Source organism: Budorcas taxicolor, chromosome X, assembly GCF_023091745.1.
Source record: "Budorcas taxicolor isolate Tak-1 chromosome X, Takin1.1, whole genome shotgun sequence".
Lineage (NCBI taxonomy): Eukaryota > Metazoa > Chordata > Mammalia > Artiodactyla > Bovidae > Budorcas > Budorcas taxicolor.
In genome coordinates this window covers 124,724,016-124,749,826 of record NC_068935.1, presented here as the reverse complement: position 1 = coordinate 124,749,826, position 25,811 = coordinate 124,724,016, and the positions used below count along the sequence as shown (strand labels likewise).

The window sequence follows — 25,811 nt, the reverse complement described above, 5'->3', positions numbered from 1 at the left end:
GATGCCCAAAACGTGACCCAGGTCTCCAAGCTGACTCAACAGTGAAATCAACACAAAACACATGACAAAAAAGCCCAAGCTTTTATTTTCTTTTGGGCCAGATGTAATCAACCCCATCTTCTATTTTCTTCCTCCCAGGGGGCAAACTCGTCTGTCATTTCCTGTCCTCGTCCCCCTGCTTCCTCATTACTCTCTTCTCGCTCAGCCCAGCTGTTCCCAGCCATCCAGACTCCCTGCTCACCTTCAAGGCCACCCTTGACCCCCGCACCCTTGGGAGGGTAGCCCTAGGTGACAGTCCTAGCTGGATCATCAAGACTCCAGGATAGGCCTACACAGAAACAAGGTATCTGAGAAACTTCACTGCCTGCCAGGCTAAGAGAAATCTCCTTCTCAACTTCCTCAAACTCTGCAAAGATGGAAGCCATCTCCCACACAGGATGCCACCAAAATGACTGCCCTTTGGCCTGACCGGATGTGGAAATCAGGAAAAACAATGCACCCAGTGTGGTCAGCAGAGCAGTACCCATCCTCCCCCTGGGATGCTCACACTGTTATCCCTGGAACCTGAGAACACATGGCAGAGGGACCTGCAAGTTACAGATGGAATTAAGGTTCCTAATCAGCTAACCTTAAAATACAGAGAATAGCCCAGATTAACCAGTGGACCGAATATAATCCTGAGGCTCCTTAGAAGTCTAAACTGGGGGCAAAGAGAAGGTGACAGTGATGCAACATGAGGAGAATAGGACCCACTGTTGCAGGCTTTAAAGATGGAGAAAGGGGGCCATGAGCCAAGGAAGATGAGTGGTCTCTAGATCCTGGAAAAGGCAAGGGAAGGGAATTTTCCCTAAAGTTCCCAGAAAGGAACTGGGAACACACTGATTTTAGTCCAGTGAGAGCCACATCAGACTTTTAACCTACAGAAAATAAGATGATAAATTTGGGTTGCTTTAAGCCACTAATTTTGTGGAAATTTATTATGGCAGCGATAGGAAATAAATACAACTGGCTATCAAACTTAAGTAAACTGTCCATGCAAAGTCCACAGCACTTTCCACTTGCCTCTCTGGAAGGCCTGGCTCCATGCCCTGGCTGCCATTGGCCTCCATTCTCTTAGACCTTTCCTCCAAAGAAACCAGTGCCCACGGATGGCAAACACACATGGTTTTGTGTCACAGGGCCATTCTAAATGGAACAGTTCGCCTGTGCCATTTTTATGAGGTATCTGCTTGACACAGATCTTTAAAAAGAAAACCCACTCAGAGTTATTTTTGTAACTGAAGGTGGGCAAGAATGGGGATAGTAAAATGAGATTATTACTTAAGAAATGAGCAATGGAAGTTAAACCTATTCTTACCTTTCACTGAATTCATCAATTCACAACTAAGTATGGTGATGACAATTTCCATCTGAGACCACCCCAGTGCCACAGTGCGAGGGCGGGAGTCTCAGTGTGGCTTTCCAATGGCTTCAAAACTGGTGCATTCCCATCTGTGTCAGTGTTTGGTTTGACCAGTGCTATAAACTTACCAAGTGCCAGAATTCACTCTTTTCAACCTATTTTTCTTGCAACAAACACCCTAAACGCAAGCAGAATTCTCCCAAATAGAGGGTGGGGTAAGGAAGGGAAGCCACATGGCAGTCAGTCTCTATCTTTCCATAGATTTGGATCCTCCTTCCAACTGGCTGGGAGTGAGGGCTCAAACTCTAACAGCATCCAACTGGCAATAGTCTTGCTCAGTGATTCCTCTTCCCCAGGCTTGACAATAGTTAGGACTGACAAGAGCTGGCCTAAAAATAAAAAGCCATGATTTTCAATGCCAGAAAAGTGAGGCCATTTAAGCTCTATCTTTAGCAAGTCTTGGTTACCTGGGAAGCTGCATATGGCCCCTATAATTCTCCAAAGCATGAATGCATTAAAAGATTAAAGTGCCTGCGGAAAGTGGGTTGGGCCCCCAATGAGTGTTCTCACGCTTGACCCCATCGGCTTCCACAGGGACTGGAAATCATGCTGCCATCTCTTCTCCATTAGCCATGGTGAAACTATCAAGTCAAATGAGAGGGGAGTTTTCACCACCAATTTATGATATTGGAGATATTATGTTTTTGACAAGAGGGCATTTTCTAAGCAATTACTTCGTAGGGAGGAAGAAAAGCATCCAGAAGCAAAAAGTCAGAGACTGGGGGTCAGGCTAACCATAAAGTCCAGCAAGAGGAAAAGAGAAGAAAAACATCGTGTGGCTCAGGGCATACAGGGGACCAGTGACACTTCCCTAAAATGCAGGATGAGAGCCCTGCAGAAATGAGCCTGCAGGCTCCCTTATCGCAGCTTGACTCTGCACAGCCCAGGGCACCTGCACGCACTTCATTATGTCCCCGGACGGAAGTGTGGCAAGCCTGAATGCAGACCACAACTGAGAAAGATCAAGGAGAAAACTGCTGGGGTGGACCCAGAGCAAGGAACCTTGGAGGAGCAGTAGAGCAAGGCAGCCTGCTAGCTGCCCCAAGGACAGAGCACGCCCCGCACCAGGAGCCACCACTGGTCTTCTCTTGACAAGTTCATTGTGACACAAGTGTCTACTAATGGCTGATCTAGAACCCCAGGAAGATGCGCGCTGTGTGTGCAGTTGAAGGGGTCTGGGCCCAAGGGCAGTCATGCTGGCTAGATTCTACGGAGACCATATCACAGATCATCGTTATCCATTTTTTGAGGTCTTTCAAAAGAGAAATGCTTTCAAAGACACAAATACACCTTACAAAATGATAGGCCAATGGCAGAGAAGACTCTTAAGCGGCACTCTCTCTCTCCCTGGCACTTGATCACATGCAATGTGCGAACGAGACAGGAATAAGCGATGCCGTTAAAGATCAATTTCCGGCCCAGTTTGGGGAAACGAGACTCTGGCTTGAGAGTCATACATCATCCCTTGTTTATCGTCATTTGACAGATATTTTCCTTTTACTGCTCATTCTGGCTGAGACAACAGCCAGGTGCAGGGATACCAGCATGGAGGAGACAGCCACGGTCTTCAACTTGGTGCTAAAGGAATGACAGTCCACAGAGTAAGATTTATGGGGTCCCTGTGGTCCCTGGTGGGGCCTCCTGAGCCAGCACATGCCCAGTGCCCTCTCCTCAAGTGGTGACCCTTCTCCTACGCATCCAGAAGCATTCATATTTGAGTCAGGGGTGGGGAGGAGGGAGGAAGGGGAAGGAGGGTGATGTCTAGCTACAACAAATCGGATGTCCTTGTGTTTTCCAGCAGATCAAGTAAAGCAAAGATAAATAAGATGTCTCATGATCTCTCCTCAAAAATAAATTACTCATGCCCAACTGGCAGCTTCTTCCCGTTCATAACTATAAACCCGGGGAAGTGATCTCCTGACTGGCACATGCGTGGATTAATCCAGCCCAGCGTGCTCTTTCCTTTCACCTCCTAAGCAAGAACTCACCAGCTCCAGGCTGAGAGCCAAGATTCCCCAGGACCACGCCTGGGATAATACGGACAGAAGAGACCAAAGACCTAGCAGAGACCAAGGAGGGCAAGGCAGTGATAGGAAGGTGCCCACGATGGTGTTGTGGGAGCCAGCAGATTGAGTCTCATGGGGCCATGAGACTGGCAGCCTCCTCAGTCAGCACCACACAAAGTCTTCCCTACCTCACACAGCAAAATTGGTGCACAGAAATTTGACATATTATCGACTTAGCAACTCCCCTTCCATTATCAGAAGGAAGCATTTGATGGCAGGAGAGAAAACAAAGAAGATTCCTAAAACTTTTAGACAGGGACCTGAGCTAACACAGAAATCAGACGAGGCCCTGCCCCTTCCCCTTGCCCCTCCCCCTGCATCCCAATCCCCACCTTCTCAAGGAGCGAGGAAATTCACTTTTCCACAGCACTCGCCAAACTGGCCCTGGTTTTACTTCTCTGTATCCCACCTCTAAAAGGATTGACTCAGAACTCTCCAGTCATGCTGCACCTTTAAATATCTTTTCCTGCTACAGAAGTTCCACCACCTGGTGGACCACTGATTTTAAAACAGTGACTCCCACAGTACATCCAGTCAAGAGCCAACACACACGTGTCAGCAGCCAAGGTCAACAATGGTCTAAAGAAAGTGCAGCAGACACTGGTAGTGTTCAGTGCTCAAATTAAATCTCAGATGAGTAGGGAGAGCCTGGGATATTGGAACTATTGGGATTTCTCACTCGAGGGCCAAGCAAACACATGATGGGCCCAAGGTTATCAGATGAAAACCAACATATCAGTCCTGTGGAGTGTAACTGGGACATCCAAAGGAGAGTGACCTGGAGTCCATCATTAAAGAGCAGTTCCATCTAGAGGCTCAAAGTCCTGGTGACCTGCAAAGTTTTAGCAACTTTGTCTGTAAGAGTACTTCTGCCCCATCAAGCAGAGACAATCTGGTTGTAATTTCAGGAAAGAATTCAAACTCTTGAGGTTGGGGGTGTTTGACGGCCCACTCAGTGGTCTCCTGGGGTGGAGATAGGCTACCCAAGAGCATGAGAACAGAGACACAAGCCTGATTATCTCTAGCAATGGACTGTTAGTCCCGCTTGTGTCTGGGAGGCAACAGGGCGTGGTAGGGAACACGACAAACTGAACCCCCATGCTGGCCCATCTGAACAGACGCACCACGACTGCAGCAGAACAAGAGCAGTGGCCCAGCGTTTCTCCAAGACCCGGCATTTCAGAGCAGCTGGGGATCTAAAATGTCATGAGAAAACTCAATCTGAGTCTCAAACATGACATGAGCGGTTCCAGATTTGTAAAACACCCCAGGGCACTTTGAGCTGGTACGACTCTCACAGCTCCAAAGATCCTGAGATTATTTTCTGCACTGAATTTCCAGGACACCCCCCACAGCAAGGATCCTTCCCACAACCTTCTTACTCACTACCCCAGTGTTCTCAGCCCCTGCTTTCGCTCCACATGACTGAGTCCAACGCTCCATTTGAAAATGGTCTGAATTCACTGGAGAGATAAGTATTGATTTATATTATTTCCACATTCTGACAGAAGAAAAATTTTATCATTTCAGATGATTCAACCTGGGTTATTTTCCAAAATGTCTGTGTATCTCTTAACACTGATATAAATATTTGCAGTTTTCCAGCACAGAGACAAACTCAAGGACTAGTAAATAGATCCCACCATAGTTCTCATGGTCCCTGCTCCTCTCCACGCTGTCTTGGTTTGGGGTGCTAGAAGAAGAATACCATAGACTAGGTTACTTAAACAAGCATGTGTTCCTGATGGTTCTGGAGGGCTACAGTTCAAGATCACAGTGCCAGCATGTCAGATGCTGGTGAGAAGCCACTTCCTGGTTTCCTCATATGGCGGAGTGGGGTGGGGGACAGAGAGAGGAAGCAAGCGCTCTCTCTCTTCTTATAAGGGCACAATCCCATCATGAAGGTTCCACTCCCATGATCTAATAACCTTCCAAAAGTCCCGCCTCCAAATACCATCACATTTGGAATTAAGGGTTTCAACATATGAATTTTGTAGTAACAAAAACATTCAACATTCAGTTGATAGCACATGTCCAAAAAATCTGTGAGGGGCAAAAGATACCAGGAAGGTATTTGATCAGTGCACCTACTGTGGACACAAAATATATGATGAGAGGGTCTTCACACACAAGCGGGCTGTGGCAGTGTGCCAGTGTGGCCTTTTATTGTTGTATATTTATAACTCATCTGAGCCTCTACTCTGTGACAATAAAAACATTCATCACGTATTTAATCCTAGTGATGCTAGTGGCGCTGTTAGCTTTTCCGAGGAAACTACAAGCATAACAACAGGGAAGTGGCCTTCGGGAAAGGAATGCAGCCAACAGAAGATGGACAAACGATGCTCACTCGTGAGAGAAGACGTAGACCTCAAAAAGTTTTCTTTTGTGATTATTTAGATATGCAAACCCCAAGAACCACGAAGTACAAGAAAACAAAGTCCCATCTTCAGCAAGTTCACCAGCTCTGACAATTTAATACTTTAAAAATCTATCCATGGGCACAAAATGGGAAAAAATGCAGTCATGTGGTGCAGTAGAGACTCTCATCTCCAAGCATTCCCTTCCTCCTTTAGAAATGGAGTCCTTCCCTCCGTCCATGGTAGACATCATAATGCCCTCCCCAATTCCCAGAACCTGTGAGTATGTGACCTAACCTGGCAAAAGGGACTGTGCAGATGTGATTAAGCTTGAGATGAGGGGATTATCCTGGATGATCTAGAGGAGACCAGCATCATCACAAGGGTCTTTAAAGGATGGAAGAGGGAGGCTCAAGAGAGAGAAGGAGATGTGATGACAGACACAGAGGTGGCCAAATGTTGAGCAGCATGGGAGCCACAGAAATGTTTATCCTCTGGGAACACACATTGTGAAAACCAATTAGGCATTCTCTTCTAAAGCTCACATCCTCTCTTCAATGAATACGGTGTTCTCTCCTTCATTATTAGTTTGTTTGTTCAGTCCTTTGTTGGGAACATGCTGGTACAACCACTTTGGAAATCCACCAACTTGCAACCCAGCAAAATCACTCCTTGTCATACACCTTTCAAGGACGTATTTCACATGGGCACCTGGAGACAATGATCAGCATGGTGACAGGACACCCATTCACAGTAGCAAAAACTGAAAGCAATGCAAAAGTCCATCACCAAGTGAAACGAAAAAGCCACAATGGCACATTCAAACAATGGAAGATCAGACAGGGAAAAGAAGTGAAGTACAAAACGAGAAACAGCCAGTCACCAGTCTCTGTGTGGTTTGCATGCTGGTTACATAAAATTAAAACCAAGCAAAACCAGACAAAATGTTTTTAGGAGTTACATATGGAAATCATCAAACTAGTTCTTAAAAAGAAGGGAAATATAATTTTTTAAAAGGCATGTTCATCTCCTCTCAAGAAGGCAGGGGGACAGGGCGGAGCCACAGTGCACATTGAGGGGTGGGCTTATGAGGACTTATTTTGTACCAATGCTTGACACTGTCCACACTCACACGTGGTCTATGTGGATCAAATATCCTCTCAACTTTCAGAATCAGTTCTCATGCACAGCACGCTGTGAAAAGGCCTCAGAGAACACTGTGTGAAGGAAGGATTCTCACATTGGTTTGAAGAGGGAAGAGATGAGATGACCAAGTAAAGTCAAAAGATCACACCCCACATCAAGTGTGTATGCCCAGCCGCCTTGCCAGCAACAATGGCAGCTCTGAAACACATCATTGTGTCTCCTGTTAGTGTTGATTGAGCTTTATTGGGTTAATTCATCCTTCATTTGTGAATCAGTTTATACTTCCAAATGAGCTTCAGGTTGATACTGCAGGTTTATATTTCCAAATGAGCTAAAAGCAAAAGGAGCATATATCTAGTCAAGTGCCTATTTTTTAAGCCACATCATTATTACAAAGTTTTAGGCAATTAAAAAAGAAAGAAATTCTGACACATGCTACAATATGAGTGAACCCTGAAGACACCACACTAGCGGAAATCAGCCAGATACAAAAGCACAAACGTATGATTCCACTTAAATGAGGTCCCTGGAGGAGTCAAGCAAACAGAGTCAGAAAGGAGAACACTGGTTGCCAGGGGCTGGGGGGAGCAGGAAATGGGGGTGGCTGTTGAAGGGGTGTGGAGTCTCTGTTTTACAAGATAGAAAGAGTTCTGTGATGGCTGGTGGTGACACTTGAACAACAAGGTAAATGTACTTTATGCCACTGAACTGTCCACTTAGAAATAGTTAAGATGGTACATTTCACATTCCGTGTATGTCACCACGATAAAAAGAAAATTGATGGTAAATTTTCTGTCACGTATATTTTACTCCAAATAAATAAATAAACACTAATAAACATTTTTTAAAGTTCAAGGCAAAGAGGGGGTCTTGGTAAATACTTCCCTGAAAGGAACTTCAGCCTCACTCATCTGAGAAACCCTGTTCTATTTGGTCTCTCTAAGCCTCCAGCAAGGAGGGAGTTTCAGAGACCAACTAACAACTGTTATCTCAGAGAGTTGTCTTCTAACTTGATGTGTGTTCCTCATATGGACACCTTTCCTTCTTTGGGGAAACAAAACTTGTTCAAACTAACACTGTCCAGTTTAACTGCTTATTTCATTGTGTGGTTCATGAAATGATCACATCACAATCTCCCACGTAATTAGGGAAATGAGAATTAACCAAAATGTGTCATTGAGGGAAACTTTAGATATCTGTGTCCCTCTGGTTATATCAGCTCTCACACCTAACAGGCACTAAATAAAGACTTGTAGAACCTAATCAAATTCCAATATAAATGGCAGTAATGAATCAACTATCTTGTCTGTCCTGCAGTGCAGTCTGGTTATGTTCATAACTTAAAAATGAAACAAAGGGAAAAAGGATTTGGTACCCATTAGTGATCAAGGCTTCCTAATATGTTATCATGAAGTTTAGAACTTTCACAGACATTGGACACTTGGCCTTGAAAGGGTATCATAAATGTTCAGCTTCCTGGCCAGGTCCACGAGCTAGCATCTGACATGCACTTGGGTGGCTGGGGAGCAAATGCTTTACACAGTGCTGTCCATTAACTCATACTGATGCATCAAGAAGGCAGGCTTCAAGATGCTTCATCCAGCCTGGATCCTGGGGTTCTAGCCACCCTTATCTGATGTCCTCTGAAGCTAAAAGTCCAATTTTTTCAAGTGGGCATATGACAATGACATAAAGCTAAGCTAGGAAGTCACAGCAGGTTACAGTCACAACCTTTCCCTTGTCAGCATGAGACCTGGACCCACAGCCCAGCCAGAAGAGAAGGCCCATTGATGACCCAGCGCCTTCAGGTCAGTTTCCCCTGCAGTTCTGGGACACCAAAACCCTTTAAAAGTCAGTCAGGGAGTGAAGTGGAAGGAGGGCAAGAGGGAAGATGGAAAGAAAGAGAAGAGAAGAGAAGAGAAGGAAGCAAGTCTCCAAGGGTTTTACCTTTCGCTGTGTATATCCCGTTCTCTCATGCCTGAGCACTGAACCAGGATTCATCGTCTCCAAATGGCACAGTGCAACAGGTACACGCTGTGGGATAGGAAAGCCCCAACGGCAGTCTCCTTCAGAGACGCCTCCCTCTCTCCCCGTCCCTGTGTCGCTTACAGACACACACAGCACATACAGCACAGAAGGGATGATAAGCCATAGGAGCAGTTTCTTGCACTAAAACTGAAAGCAAACACAGGGATGCCACGCACCTTGCCAGTGCACAGTAATTGACCCTCATGGACGTATCATCATTATCATCAGCATGGGCCATTCCAGTCACGTGGAGGCTATGGAAACAAAGAACGGATGTGGAATGTCACCCTGCCTGCAATCTGGTTTCCTTAAATGATAAAAAGGAAAACGGCGTCCATCCCATCCTTATTTATAATATCAATATTATAGAAGCAACCTAATGCTCAAATGGTAGGGAAATGGTTCCATAAGCTAGGATTCCGGAACTCACATATTCAGCTACTACAAACACCAGCTTTGGAGATGATTATGATGTAAAAAAAAAATCAGGATGTACAATTATATATACTACATATATTAATATTATCTACAAGTATATAGTAAAAAGTCTAAAGAGATATGTATGTTGGTGTTGTTTAGTAGCTAAGTCATGTCTGACTCTTTGCAACTCCATGGACTGTAGCCCAGCAGGCTCCTCTGTTGACAGGATTTCTCAAGCAAGAATACTGGAGTGGGCTGCCATTTCCCTCTCCAGGGCATCTTCTGGACCTAGAGATCGAGCTCACATCTCCTGCATTGGCAGATGGATGCTTTACCACTGAGCCGCCAGGGAAGCCCCTAAAAAGACACACACAAAGATAAAGTGAAAGTGGTTGTACTGGGGTACTGTATGAGCACTCAATTTAAATTGTCCTGCTTCCTATTTTCTGAACTCTATTATAGAGTTACTATTTATAACAAAAAAACTTTTCATGGTTACAGAATCCTGGAACCAGAAGAAGACATATCCATCCTAGAATCTGCCTCTCCCCTCGGTCAGGGATGGAGCCCCCTGCACCACTGTTGGAGAAGAGGTTATCCTTTAAGACGACTGTCCTCACTGGCAGGGAACCGGCTGCCCAGTGTCTGCAGTGGAGCAGGAGCCATTTCTATGCATCCTCATGTGGCCATCTTGACCTTAGATGACACTGAATACACACAATGGCTTCATCCACGAAGGAGGTATTGCTCTCAGCTGAAGATGCTGAGGCAGGGGCGGTACCCTATGGGGAAGGTTTATGGGAAGAACCGGGGAGGGCGTGAGACATGGGGGATTTCAGGAGAGAAAGGGGCTTGAGGGAGAGAATGTGGGCCGAGGAGGGAGGAGACCACAGAGTGGCGGGAGGGAAGAGAAGAGAGGGCTTGAGGGGGAGAAAGTTGGGGGAGAGTTAGGGGACAGGCAGTGGGAAGAAAGGGAACAGGAGGAGGAAGGAAGCGGGGTTAGTAAGAAGGGGAAGCGCAAACAGGGGGTGAGGGGAGGTCCCCTTAGGAGGAGAGAAGGTGTGGACAGAGGGACCTGGAGGAGAATGGGACAGAGCCAGGGATGGGAGAGACGAGGTGGGGGGACAGACTGGGGAGGCTGTGGGGAAGAGAGAAGGAAAGAGGTGGAGAGGGCAACGAAAGAGGCCTGGAGGGAAATGGGGAATGAGCAGGAGGCGGGTCTGGAATGGGTGGGTGGGCAGTGAGGGGAGAGAGAGGCTGGGGAGAGATGAGAGTGGGGTACAGAGAAGATGTGGGGAGGGCTGGGGGAGAGAAGGGAAGGGGACCCAGTGAGGGGGAGAGCAAGAGAGGAGAGGAAGGGAAGAGAAAGGGTGGGAGGGTGGAGAGAGGGAGCCTAAGCACACAGCAGCCAGTCCCCTACCCCTTCCCCGACATCACTTGGTTAACTCGCCTGGCCAGGCGGTGGCTGCTTTTCACAACGTCTTCATCTCTTCCTCCATTTAAAAACCCACAGGTTCCCTAAAAGAGCCAGACAATGTCACAATTGCACCCTGCCCCCACGGCACGCTATCATCAACCCCTCCAAGTGCCCCCAGTCACATCCACGCTTTTTAAGTGCTGCCAACTCAAAAGGAGAAACCGAGTTCAGTTAGACAACTCTGGGTCTCAAAAGGTAAAAATAGCCATGACTCACTCAGAAACATAAGGGTGCCCAGCAAAGCCAGGAGCCGTCCCTCGGGGGGTGGGGGCCGGGCGCATCTCTGACGGCTCTAGCACCACACCTCACACCCATCGCCCCTGGTCAAGACAGCCAGGAAGAGCAGGCAACGGGGCACCTTCGCGCATCCGCATTTATACTACCTGCCCCAAGAGCGGCCCCCAGGCACCCCATCCCAGGGGCAAGGCTACACCCCCATCAGGATGTCCCAGCACCCAGCATTCACCTGGCACCAAGGAGGCCCTCCTTAAGAACTCACACGGGACTGGACCAGGCACTTCCTCCCCTCACAGATGTGGGCACACAGCACCCATTTGTGTGTCTCCAGGGTGACACCAACTCCAGGGGACTCGGAGTCACCCTGTGGGAACCCGGAATTGGGATTTAACCAGGCGAGCACACAAACTACTCAAGCAGAAGCAGGCAGCATCCAGAAGGGCCTGCCAAAGAAGATGCAGATCCAGAGAGAAGCTGGCTGCGGGGTGGGGAAAGCAAAGCCAGAGCAGACCTTCCCAGCGCTCCTCCAAAACAAGGTTCAAGCACCTCCTTCTAGCCCTGGGCACAAAAAGGAGAACTAGCTGGAATAATTAGAGAGGACACTAAGCTAATTAAAGACTTTTCACCCGGGGAGTGGGTGTGCGATGGATAAAACTGGTGCAGCCCCAGAGGACCAGACCTAGAACTGGGCCCCAAGTTTTCTAAGTCTAGAAGAGTCCAGAAAAATCCAGAAAAAACACCAGGGCTGATGTTTGAGCACTGACTGTTAAGAAGTGGAAGTTTAAAGACCCAGTATTTTCAACTGTCTATATATGATACACTTGGGTGCTTAAGGGCTTAGATTTGTTATGCAAAATGAGTAATTAATCAGCACTGAAATATTTATAGTCTTTCATCCAAGACACTAGGAAGAAATAGCAGTATGAACTGAATAGCACTCATCTTGCTCTCTATCCCCTGCGTCTAGGCACAGACCAGCCTCCTGCAGTGGCCCCACCACTTCCCTGGCCCCTGTAAGGAAATAAATGAAGGCCTTTACAGAGCTTTTCTTGCCAAGTGAATACTGCTCAGGGAGGACAAATATCCCAGGATTTTTTTGTTATCAGTGTTTTTTCCTCCTGAGCCTAACTATAAGCATAGTTTACCAGTGAGGTAAGGCCCATGAGCTCCATTTTGCTTTGCTTAAGTGCCCCCTAATGTGAACTACAGGACTGCCTGTAAGGTATTTATCCATAAAATAATGATCAAGTTGAAAAACAAGCGCTCATCACCAACCAGTTGCCAGTGTAGGGACATAAGCAAAGAAACATGGCATTCCATCAAACCCCCACGTGTGGATTCCGGAGACCAGTCTGGCACCACAGTGTATTCTCCCATGACTGAAATACTCTTAATGGACCCCAGTAATTGCAAAGGAAGTTGCCCAAGCCACTGACTCACAAGTGCTTCAGGATACAGAAGGAAAGTCACAATTCTCCCACAGGATGAAAGAGATGGATCCAAGGGAGCTGCCTGGAGGGACAAAGCAAAACTGAAGTACCCCACCCCTCAAAGAAAATATCAGCAAAAACCATCATAAAAAACAACAAAACCATACTTTCTCTTTTCCTGTATTTCTTTGGAATCTCAGCTGGGATCCTTGGGCTTCTACCAAGTGTTCCACCAAAACGGCTGAGTGGTCCAGAACACCCTTCCAGGGGATGGGGCATGGACTCTAACCTTCCAGTTACAAACTTACAGGGAGGAGTGATGAAAAGTTTTCGAAATAGACAGCAGCACTAGTTGCACAACACTGTGAATGCACTTCATGCCACTAAGCTGTGCACTTACCAATGGTTAAAATGGCAAATTCTGTTATATATGTTATACCATAATTTCACAAATAACATGATATACAGACACTGAATTGCATGCGTTAGATGGGTGACCTATATGATATGTGAATAATATCTCAATAAAGCTGTTTTAAAAAACTTCTCAAGGAAACAGGCTGTAGAAAGCTCCTCACAGTGCTGGGGGGCGGGCAGCAGGGCTGGGGGGAGGGGAGATCAGTAGCCTGATTTTTACTGAGCACCGATACAGGTGGCTGGTTCTCTCTCAGTGAAAGAAAGCTGGGTTCTGCACCTGGGGGCCCAGGTCACATTGCCTCTTGGAGTCTCAGTTCCATCATCTGATGGTGTGGTCGATGGCTGCCAAGGGCCCTACCAGCACTCCAGAACTGGGAACCAATAGCTGGGCAGCAGCAGGACCATTATGTGTCACCTGGCATCTAAGAACATCCCACCAGGAAGGCAAAACATCAGGGGAGCCACACATGCGAGAGGGAAGTTCAACAACTTCACAACCCAGGTAAGGACAGAAGCGGGGTAAGCTGTGTGAAGACACTGTCCACTCAAAGGACAAAACAGTGACGAAGTGCCAAAGAGTCCTGTTGTCCACTGACTTCTTGGTCCATTCATAAAGCAAAGGCTGTGGCCAGAGAGGAAAGTCTTAGGTTCCAGAACGGCTAGGATGAAGGAAGGGAACAGTGCTCGACCATCTGTGTAACACCCAGAGCCGGCTTCCCCAGCGCTCAGGGCCGGATAGGTGTGGTGGAGACTGGCGTGCTGCAGGAGGCAACGCAGCATCTCTGGCCTCTGTCCACCAGATGCCAGCAGGCTGGCTTCCCCCAGCAGCTGCCACCCCCAGACACTGCCAAATGTCCCCCCAGGGGTTGGGGGCAGAATTGCCCCTGGTTGAGAACCACTGCCAGAGAGAACTTGCTATCTTAAACTTGTAGCTCTTTGTTGAAGCCATGTGACACATGAGGCATTACCGTTCTTCACCCGCTGCTGTGCAGGCCACTGGGAACTGTTAGCAAATAGACCTTGTCAGCACCCTGTGCCTGCGGGAGTTTATAGAACTGCACACATACTCCTGGCAGCCAATAGCCTCAAAGAATTTCAAGTAGTAGCTGCACTTGGGTGAGAGGGTTATTCATTTATTCATTCGTTCACTAACATATGGCACTTACCCTCTGCCAGGCAATGAGCCAGGGCGATGCAGTTGGGGACACCCAGCTAGAGATGAACAGACTTAACACAAGATGAAGTGTTGTAAAACAACCTTTGGAGCAGGCCTCAAAAGAGGAATAAGGGAGCGGTAGGCTGAATAATACTCCACCAAAGAGGTCCACATCCTAATCCCCAGAACCCATGAGTATGCTACCTTCTATGGCAAAGGGGCTTGGCAGATGTGATTAAGTTAAGGATCTTGAGATGGGGAGTGAAGTGAGTGAAGTTGCTCAGTCGTGTCTGACTCTTTGCGACCCCGTGGACTGTGGCCTGTGGCTCCTCCGTCCTTGGGATTCTCCAGGCAAGAATACTGGAGTGGGTTGCCATTTCCTTCTCCAGAGGATCTTCCCGAACCAGGGATCAAACCCAGCTCTCCCGCATCGCAGGCAGATGCTTTAACCTCTGAGCCACCAGGGAAGCCCCTGAGATGGGGAGGGTATCCTCAATTATCTGGGTGGGCACAGTATAATACAACAGTACTTATAAAATGAAGGCAGGAGGGTCAGAGAAAGAGAGGAGGAGACATGAGGACAGAAGCAGAGGTGAGAGTGATGCGGCCACAAGCCAAGGAATGCAGGCTGTCTTTAGAAGCTGGAAAAAGCAAGGGAATGATTTCATTTCTCAATATTGAGTCATAACTCCAGGAGAGGGCTTGTTCCAGACTAGGAGCACGTTCTCCTCCTTCTCTGAGGTCCTATATCACTTATAATGGCATATTATTTTATGAGCAGAGTGCCCACAAACTCATGTACTCTGGACCTCAGCCTTCTCATCTGCAAGGCAATGAGGTTCTATACTTGATCTTGACCATGCAGCAAAACCCCTGGAGGGCTCATTAATGCTCTCACCTTCCTGACTCAGTGGATAGAATTAGGGCCAGAGAACTGGTATTTCAAACAGGATTCCAGGAGGCTGAAGCTGCTGATTGGGGGACCACACTCTGAGTACCACTGTATTAGAGATCCTCCTTCTCTCACATTGAAAGGATCCCAGTACTTTCCTGCATTCCATCTCTCCCACTAACAGCTGTGCTGCTTCTCGGTTTTCAGCAGCTTGCTCTATCCCTCCGGAATGATTCCAGGTGGAGCGTGCAAGTTGTCCATTCTGTAAAGGCTAAACAACAGCCCCCAGATGGGCTGATATTAAGGAAGTCACCCCCAAATATACCTAGATAGCTCTTATCTCCCCACCACCAAGTCCGACTCCCCACCCCCACTCATCACGTAGTTGACAAGACCACTCAGTAATCAAGTGAGAACACAGATGAAGCAGGAACTTGTCCAAACCACCAAAGTCACCCAATGTCCCTGGGTCCTGGCTTCTAGGAGCAACTCTGGCTTCTTGACCAATCCCAGCCTTACTCTGGTTTTCCCTGCTTCTAAGTAAGGTTACTAAGGCACCCGATCAGGACTCACTCCTACTTCCTAACACCACCTAATCCAGAGGAAACCTCTCTCACTGTGGTACCCCTGGCATGCCCACAGCGCAGGGCTGTTCCACTGCAGGTGGTCCTGGGGGGTGAGGGAGAGGAGGGCAGTGATGGTTCCTATCCAACTTTCAGATTTCAACTCAATCTCCTCAAAGATGCTGTCCTTAACCCTCCGCAACCTAAGTCAGATCCCACCTCTCTAATCTCCTTTCACAAGACCTATCAGGGCTTATAATTACATATTGTTGTAAATATTGGACTCTAGCCTACCTCTCCCACTAGAATGAGAAACCCAAGCTGGCAGGTCTGTGTGCTGTGTGTCTGTTCCTAGCACAATGCTGGGCACAAAGCAGGAGGTCAATGAATATCAGAGGGATAGATGGATAAACAGACAACTGGCTTTAAAACAATTACAAATACAAATGGTGACCAGAGAATATCAATAACACAGTAAGAATTAGAGCTGTCAGAGAAGAAACAAACAAGATCTGTGCAGCCAGGAGGTAGTTGTGATGGCTAGAAGAGGATAAAGTAAAGGTCATTATAGACAAGAGGTGGAGCCTTCCATCTCTAACTTGAGTCTATTTATTGAACATATTATATTCATTTCAGCTTTAGTTGATTTAGCATAAAGCAGTCTACCAACACTAACACAATGCACTGCTAACGACAGTCCACACTTTGTTGTTACTCTGGGATTCTTTAAACAGAAATCCTTCACTGGGCTTGCAGATCCTCCACGACTCACAGATTTGGGTTGCAATAATATTTGTGCAGTTGTAATTACAAGAGCCTTTCTCTGCATTTACTGAAGGTATCTTCCTGCAAACTCAGATGGCACATTCTGAGTGCACTTTTTAAGAGGCCATTTCACAACTAACTGGCTTCATTTCAGGGTTTGGGATTTGATGCTTTGCAGTTGTTTTTCAGATCAAAGACTATGTAATACAGCTTTATTGTGTTATCCATCATGGGAAAAATCACTATCAGACTCGGTAAGAATGGAAGTGTATCAAATTAATAAACTGGACAAATCTTCTGAAAACCAAAGTGATACGGGGGACTGGAAAGGGGGGTGTGCCTGTGTGTACACACACCTGCTTCAGAAATAACATTGTTAGGTGGCTCCGTCAGAAGACATACAGCATCAATTGTTAAATAACTCTGCTTCATCACAAATACACTGCTGAAAAAGCTTTAGAAAACGGCATGTGATCTTTACCCCCAAAGTACTTTCAGCATCTCAAGTCTCACTCTAAACATTTTAATGAATTAAATGACAGCGTCCATTTTACTCTTAGCACTGCTAAGTATTAACACCTAAAATAAATGAAAATCACTTTCAGCGCCCCCTCTCCCTTTTGTAATGATTACAGTAAAAAAGATTAAGCCTTAAAGGGCTATAAACTGCAGAAGCACTTTCTATTTTCTTAGGAGGTTCTGGATAATGAAAATAGTTCAGACTTGAAAGATAAATTACAGGTCTGTTTCTTAAAAAGAACTCAGTCCTCTTTCCACTGAGATACAGAAAACACAGTCCAGCCATGAAAGAAGACGCTTGGATCAAACATCTTTTCTGTGTGTGTGTGTGCGATCCTTTAGGTGACACACCCAAAAGGACAGATGATCAAAATAGCATTTGGGGTTACCTCAGGAGAAACCAATCTGTTGTGAAAGTAATGGGTGATGTTTCAAGTATATACTTTGTTGATGAACTAAATTATCTTATTAGGTGCCAAAGCAAAACAAGAGTGCCAAGCTAAGTGTTTTGCCTTCCACTATCCCCTCATTCATTCATTCATTCAGTAAATATTTATTTAGAGACTACCCTGTGCCAGGCACCAAAGAAAACACTGCTGAACAAAACAGCACAACACAGCAATGTCCCCACGTTCATGGAGCTACAGTAGGGGACAGAATGTTAAACTCAAATAAATACGGAATAGTTCTATTTTTAAAAAGTGCTATAGGAGAAAGCGTAACAGAAAGGAACTAAATTAAACTAGGAGTGGTGCAGGGATCAGAGAAGGGCACTGAGAAAAAAGTGACATTGAAGTTGAGACGCCATCAGATCGTCATCACTTTGGAAAAGGAAAACCATTTCTGGAAAATGACCACAAATGGGATTTGAACTCTGTCAGCAGCTGCTGGGGTTAAACCTCTCCCTTTCCAGTGCATCTGTCTTCACCACTAACTACTGGCCATTCACTGTCTGACTCACCTACCTAAATACTATGACCTGAACCCAGAAAGGTCTCACTTCATTATGATTTATTAAAATCTACAGTCTTCCTATACTTGGCCTAGAAACACCTCAAAGTAATCTGCCAGAGGCATGAAAAACAGACTGCCTACCACCAAGAATATTACCTGGGTGGGCCAAACGTTTAATAGCCCCGGCAATCTCAAGTCCATTGCCCAATAAAGTGCCAGTTCGTCTGGGCAACGTGGCTCCAATACTCTGGGGTCTATACCAGATGGGACCCAGGGGACCTAATAGTTTGTTGGCTACTTAGAACTGATCTTTGACCAGTAAATCAAGGACTATATCACCCTTTCCAGTTCCCCAACCCTGCAGACTTAGAGGGTGTGGGAAGTGGCCTTTGAGCATCACCGAGCAGAGAGCTTGCCAGACTGAAGAGAGGCAGGCTGGCAGAGAGGGGTTCAGGGCTGGGAGGAAGAGGGACGTCAAGGGAGGCGGGTCAAGGCGCTTCAGACCCTAGGACTGCACGCCAGCCCGGGTAATGGGGCGTTTCCCGCCACCCCCCACCACCACGTCAGCCCCCGGCAAAGGCACCCGGGCCCCCGCCGCCTCTGCAGCGGGGCCAGGCGGGAACGGCAAGCGGCGCGCAGGGCCGGAGCCCACCAGCTCCCGGTACCCCCGCCCTCAGCGCAAGGAAGGCGCGCTGGGGGCGAAAAAATGGCCAAGACAAAACTCTCCCCGCCCACCCGAAAAGCCAACCACACCCCCTGCATCCCTCCGCGCCAGCCGCCCCGGGCCGGCCCCCGCGCTCTTCCACCCAGGCCCCCGCGGGGTTCCAGTGGGCGCCGGGCGGGCTCGGCAGGGACGCGGGCGCGAGTGGGAGTGAACAGGGGCGCGCGAGGCAGGCAGGGTGCCCACCCCGGTGTCACCCGCCGGGGCCCTGCCCCTAGGGCGCCCTCCTCAGCTCCGCGGTCCCGGGACGGGCGCGCCGCCCCAGGCTGCGGTGAGCACCCGTTCGCCCCCCACTCACCCATTGGCGTCGAGCCGGGCCGGGCCGCCGAGGCAGCGTGAAAGTTAGCGGAGGCGGACGCGGGGGTCAAGGCGCCGGGACCTGGGCGCGGGATTCGGGGCGCTGGTATGTGGGCGCGGGGGTCGGATGGCTGGGTCGGCTTTTTCCTCTGTAGCGGCGGCCGCGGCGGCTCAAAGCCGCCCGCTGCTGCCTCTGCTGCTGCTGCTGCTGCCCCGGGGCGACTCCTGCTGCTGCTGCATCGCGACCCGCTGCGCCCGGCTGCGCCGGGTTTCCTGCTCCCCGCTAGTGGAAATTGCGAAAAAAAAAAAAAAAGCGCCACCCAGCCCAGCGCCCAGCAGTCGCGGCCGCGCAGCCCGCTCTCCCCTCCTCCTCGCCGCCGCCGCCGCCGCCGCCGCCGCCGCCGCCGCCGCCGCCGCCGCCGCCGCTCCTGCGGCTCCGCCTGCCGGGGACGCGCGGCCGCCAGGGCGGGGGCGGGGCTGGAGGGGCGGGGCCAGTGGGCGGAGCCTTCGAGGGACCGGGCTGGCGCCCGGGGCGTCTCTCTGACTGCTGCGCTCCGGCGCCCCCCTCACCGCCTGCTGGGGAGGGACGCAGCTCTGCGAGGCTGCCCCCCACCTTTAGCGGCTCCGCTAACGCCCCGGGAAATGCCGCGAGACTCCTCGAGACCAGAGGAGGGGAGGAAGGTTCTGAGGGGAGGGGGCGTCCAGGTGGAGGGGCACGTGGAAAGGAGATGGAAAAAGCTGATCCCAAAGGTGCGACGTGAGGTGGAGGCCAGGTTGGGGGAGGGGAGGCCGTGGGCAGGTGAAGGGCTGAACACCTGCTGAGGGTGATGACAGGTAATCCCGGGGCGTCTCAGCAACCCAGAAGGCTTCACAGAGGGGGCTGTTGGGAAGGAGAAGGGGTTTATCCTACGGAGGGAGAGGAACGCTGTTTCCCTTCAGTGCAGCGTGGGAACGGCAGACCAGGCGCGAGTTCGGCTTGTAGGAGGTGGTGGGTTGGAGATGCAGAAAGTGAAGCCAGTGGGCTGCATCGCCACACACCGACCCTCATACGGACTCCTAACCCAGCACCCCCCTGCCTGAGTCAGGTGGGATTCACTGCTCAGCAATGTTCCAGGCTCTCATGTTCCCAGGAATCCACTGAGCCAATTCCCCACCAACAGGCAACATTGTGCCATACTGAGCTGATCCCCAGATCAGGGCAGCCTACCCTTGAGTGGGCACTAAAATGAAAACAGCGAATTTATGTTAGTTCACAGGTAACGCACAAGCTCCTTTTGGAGTCCTTTCACTACCACACCTTTCACCATACTCTGACATCCACCACATTCATTTACCGACTCGTTATTTCCTTTTCCCTTTCCACCATCTGGTGGTAGGAAGAGATAGTGAAATAGATGGGAGACATTCAGGAAGAGAGAAAATAAAGACAATAAAGAAATTACATTCAAAGAAACTAAATAATTGACCACCGAAAAATGGAGGAGACCGAGGGTTAGTGAATCCACAAGTGACAAAAACAGGCCCCTTACCAAATACAGGTTGTCTTCCTGCCTCAACAATAATGTTGGGGCAACTCTTGTAAATTGGTTACATCCTGGGATTTCTACAGAAAGATGTACTTATAACTGTTTCATTAGCTTAAAACAAACCAAAAAACCCTTCAAAGTCAGGGTCTTACCAACAAGAAATCAGTAGCTTCATCCTTCTAATACTTTCTGTGTGTATCCGAGAAATCTAGACAAGAGACTAATCAAGGAGAAGACCCATCCAACACAGCTGCTGAGAGGTGGTAGTGACATCAGTGACACACTCCTGTGGAAGGGATTAAAGAACATGGCAATTAAGAATCTGAAGTGTTGAAGGCACACATGAATATTCAATTAGACCTGCTCCAGGCACCATGGCATCTCACTCATTGCATGCCTTGGCATATCAGGGCGATGAGACCTTTTGATATGATCTTAGAGTTGACAAAACACTGAAACTGATAAAGCCTGGCTAAAACTCAGTTACTGGGACTTTTCTTGAACCCTACCCTGCCTAGATCTGATAGATAGAGTGCCTGATGAACTATGGAATGAGGTTCACGACATTGTACAGGAGACAGGGATCAAGACCATCCCCATGGAAAAGAAATGCAAAAAAGCAAAATGGCTGCCTGGGGAGGCCTTACAAATAGCTGTGAAAAGAAGAGAGGCAAAAAGCAAAGGAGAAAAGGAAAGATATAAGCATCTGAATGCAGAGTTCCAAAGAATAGCAAGAAGAGATAACAAAGCCTTCTTCAGTGATCAATGCAAAGAAATAGAGGAAAACAACAGAATGGGAAAGACTAGAGATCTCTTCAAGAAAATTAGAGATACCAAGGGAACATTTCATGCAAAGATGGGCTCGATAAAGGACAGAAATGATCTGGACCTAACAGAAGCAGAAGATATTAAGAAGAGGTGGCAAGAATACACGGAAGAACTATACAAAAAAGATCTTCACGACCCAGATAATCACGATGATGTGATCACTAATCTAGAGCCAGACATCTCGGAATGTGAAGCCAAGTGGGCCTTAGAAAGCATCACTACGAACAAAGCTAGTGGAGGTGATGGAATTCCAGTTGAGCTGTTTCAAATCCTGAAAGATGATGCTGTGAAAGTGCTGACTCAATATGCCAGCAAGTTTGGAACACTCAGCAGTGGCCACAGGACTGGAAAAGGTCAGTTTTCATTCCAATCCCAAAGAAAGGCAATGCCAAAGAATGCTCGAACTACCGCACAATTGCACTCATCTCACATGTTAGTAAAGTAATGCTCAAAATTCTCCAAGCCAGGCTTCAGCAATATGTGAACCGTGAACTCCCTGATGTTCAAGCTGGTCTTAGAAAAGGCAGAGGAACCAGAGATCAAATTGCCAGCATCCGCTGGATCATGGATAAAGCAAGAGAGTTCCAGAAAAGCATCTATTTCTGCTTTATTGACTATGCCAAAGCCTTTGACTGTGTGGATCACAATCAACTGTGGAAGATTCTGAAAGAGATGGGAATACCAGACCACCTAACCTGCCTCTTGAGAAATCTGCATGCAGGTCAGGAAGCAACAGTTAGAACTGGACATGGAACAACAGACTGGTTCCAAATAGGAAAAGGAGTACGTCAAGGCTGTATGTTGTCACCCTGCTTATTTAACTTATATGCAGAGTACATCATGAGAAATGCTGGGCTGGAAGAAGCGCAAGCTGGAATCAAGATTGCCAGGAGAAATATCGATAACCTCAGATATGCAGATGACACCACCCTTATGGCAGAAAGTGAAGAGGAGCTAAAAAGCCTCTTGATGAAAGTGAAAGAGGAGAGTGACAAAGTTGGCTTAAAGCTCAACATTCAGAAAACAAAGATCATGGCATCCGGTCCCATCACTTCATGGGAAATAGATGGGGAAACAGTAGAAACAGTGGCAGACTTTATTTTGAAGGGCTCCAAAATCACTGCAGATGGTGACTGCAGCCATGAAATTAAAAGACGCTTACTCCTTGGAAGAAAAGTTATGACCAACCTATATAGTATATTCAAAAGCAGAGACATTACTTTGCCGACTAAGGTCTGTCTAGTCAAGGCTGTGGTTTTTCCTGTGGTCATGTATGGATGTGAGAGTTTGACTGTGAAGAAGGCTGAGCGCCAAAGAATTGATGCTTTTGAACTGTGGTGTTGGAGAAGACTTTTGAGAGTCCCTTGGACTGCAAGGAGATCCAACCAGTCCATTCTGAAGATCAACCCTGGGATTTCTTTGGAAGGAATGATGTTAAAGCTGAAACTCCAGTACTTTGGCCACCTCATGTGAAGAGCTGACTCATTGGAAAAGACTCTGATGCTGGGAGAGATTGGGGGCAGGAGGAGAAGGGGACAACCGAGGATGAGATGGCTGGATGGCATCACTGAGTCGATGGACATGAGTCTGAGTGAACTCCGGGAGTTGGTGATGGACAGGGAGGCCTGGTGTGCTGAGATTCATGGGGTCGCAAAGAGTCGGACACGACTGGGCGACTGAACTGAACCCTTAAACAGCAAACTGGTGGCTGAACTCTGCAGGGCTGAGAAAAAAAACAGCAGTGTGTCTTATGTCCTGCTTAATTTTATTCACTTCTGTCCTACTTAGAGAAGACAGTCTTTACTTCTCCCAGGTTCATACAGGCAAAGACAGATGACCTGAACTTTTGTGGCTTGTTTTGGTTCTGGTCTATTTCAAGACACGTTTGCCTTCTTGAACCAGAGTCCTGTGTTCTAGGTATGTCAAGACAGACTCCTTGATCTAGGTGTATTTCCTGCATGAACAAATTTGTCATTTTTTCACAGAAGAAAAACTGATAGCAAGACGTTTTTGAAAACTCCTGAGCTGTGCTCTAATTTTAATGCCTTAAGTAAACTAAGTTGTATCAGTTCTATCCATAACACTATAGACTTTTTCCATTTTGAATTGCTCTAAATTACAAAGATGGACATTCTTTCCCTTTCATACCCCCCACCACAGACACACCTATTGTTTGGTTCTTCTGAATTGTCCCTATTGTCCTTTTATTTCTCCTTTGAGAAACTTTTGCTGACTAGCATAAGGGAATTTAAAATCAAGATTTTAATCCAGCTGCTGACAAGAGTAGCTATGTAATTTCTCATCCTGCCTCCCTCTTAAAAGAGTATTTTTTAACAGAATAGTGCACTATTTCAAATTATGTCAGTTCATCCCATGAAGATGACTAGAGAAATACAATCAGATTTCATACCACATCCTTGTCCCACTGAACTCCCATTTCTACCAGGATAGATGATGCATTTGGGGGAATGGAGAGTAGCAGAACTGTCACACATAGACTGAAAAGGCCCCATTGTGTCGCTCGGTGGTGATAACATTTTGGGTGCAGTAGGAGGCATTGAGCCTCTGCTCATGGAGTGCTCACAGCCTGTCCTGCTCACACTCTTGGACTAGACATCTGTAATTTGCATGTGATGAATGATACTTTGCTTTGATAACCTTTAATATCATCTTTACATTAAATATAACTTACATGCAGAGTGCTTTACAAAGGGAAAGGGAAGTCGCTCAGTCATGTCCGACTCTTCGTGACCCCATGGACTGCAGCCCACCTGGCCCCTCCATCCATGGGACAGTCATTATCCTGTGCTTCTGATGAGCTTTATGGAGAGATGTAAAAACCTCATAGTGCCAGAATATAGGAAGTGGTCAATAAAAATGATGGGGCAAGTCAAAAGGGCCAAAGCTGGAACAATCCAAGGAACAAAATCAATAACCATTTCACTGGATTATAATCCAAAGAAGAAAAGTCTTATCTTTAAGTCCCTAAGGAGAAATATAACAGACAAAATAAGTAAATACGTCAGAGAGACCAGCCAAATCTTCCTTACTGAGGAATTCCAATTAATAAATGGAAAGAAATGAGGGAAAGAGAAAATCACCATTGAAAACACCACATTAACATTTATAGTGTACACAACACCCCTCAAATTCTCAAAAGAGCAGGTACAGGTTTAAGAAAGAACCCTGTAGATAGCACGGTAAGTGAGCAGTCAGAGTTCTGTGCTCGCATTTTTTTTTCTTTTTTTTCCCTACACTCACATTTTTGAGGTAGGCTTTTCCCGCCTTCCTTTGCATCATGCACACTGGGTTAAAGGTCACCTGCCCAGATCAAGTCACAGAAATAACTTCTCTCTCTATGTGGCTGACTCCACTTGATAACCACGCATAGATTGACCCATTCATTGCCCTTTTATCTTTTTTATTGAATTCTTTGCAACAAATCTAACAAAATTGGTTTTATCAGCTCTACAAAGATAAAAACTACTCAGAGAAGCAGATCATTTATAAAACTGAACCATGATTGGAACTTCCCTTGGGGTCTGCTGGCTAAGACTCCACACTCCCAATGCAGGGGGCCTGGGTTCAATCCCTGGTCAGGGACCTAGATCCCACATGCCTCAACTAAGAGTTTGCAATGCTGCAACTAAAGATCCTACATACCACAACTAAGACACAACATAGCCAAATAAATATTTTTTAACAAAAACTAAACTATGATTATTTTTTACAAAGTTTGTAGGAAAGGCTTGCTTTGTAAAGGAATACACAAAGAAAGTAAAGGAAAACACGAAAGAAGTAAGTAGGAGATGAAATGTGCTCTCCCATCAGGCTATAACAGGAATAGGTGTTCTTGTTAACAGATCCAAAGAATGCCTGCTTAACTGACTTCAAAGTTGATCAGTGAGAGGAACTTGCATCTGAAACACACAAGAGGAGCCCCATTGTAGACTAACTTGTCAAGAACATTTTCCATCCCTTTCACAGCATTGCTTTGTCTAAGAAAATAGCAGATTGGGAGGACAGTCCTAGGAGATTAACAAGCAATATGGTTTCCACTATTTTCTTCCTACTCTACCTGGCCCCCTTTCCCCCAAGATTACAAGGTGTTCTGTGTAAAGAAGGGCATTTTCACAATTAAAAAGTGAATCAAGTGACATTCCCAAAAAGTTCCAAAGGCACTTGGCATTAATTTAAGATCATGTGTGTGAAATATACATTGTAATAAATATATACAACTTTAAATAGAGTAATTGGAGTTTGACATCAGAATAAATCATCCTGACAGGGCAATTTTTTAAAATGGGAGCTAATCAACAATAGGGCTTCCCCAGTGGCTCAGTGGTAAAGAACCCCCCTGCCAATGCAGGAGGCACAAGAGGCACAGGTTCAATCCCTGGGTTGTGAAGATGGCCTGGAGGAGGAAGTGGCAACCCACTCCAATACTCTTGCCTGGGAAATTCCATGGACAGAGGAGCCTGGCGGGCTACAGTCCATTGGGTCGCAAGAGAGTCAAGACATGACTGAGCAACTGAGCACACGCACAT

The 25,811-nt window shown here is 47.2% G+C and overlaps 1 protein-coding gene across 1 annotated transcript in view; it reads right to left on the bottom strand.

Annotated features, from left to right (window-relative positions):
- The window catches only part of SH3KBP1 (SH3 domain containing kinase binding protein 1), a 331,561-nt gene extending 312,345 nt beyond the window's left edge, over window positions 1-19,216 (bottom strand). Inside the window, exon 1 of the mRNA XM_052662946.1 lies at window positions 18,912-19,216. Within this exon, the coding sequence (XP_052518906.1) occupies window positions 18,912-18,915 (4 nt within the window). The 5' untranslated portion in view covers window positions 18,916-19,216. The remainder of the gene's footprint in view (window positions 1-18,911) is intronic.
- Between the last annotated feature and the right edge of the window lie 6,595 nt (window positions 19,217-25,811).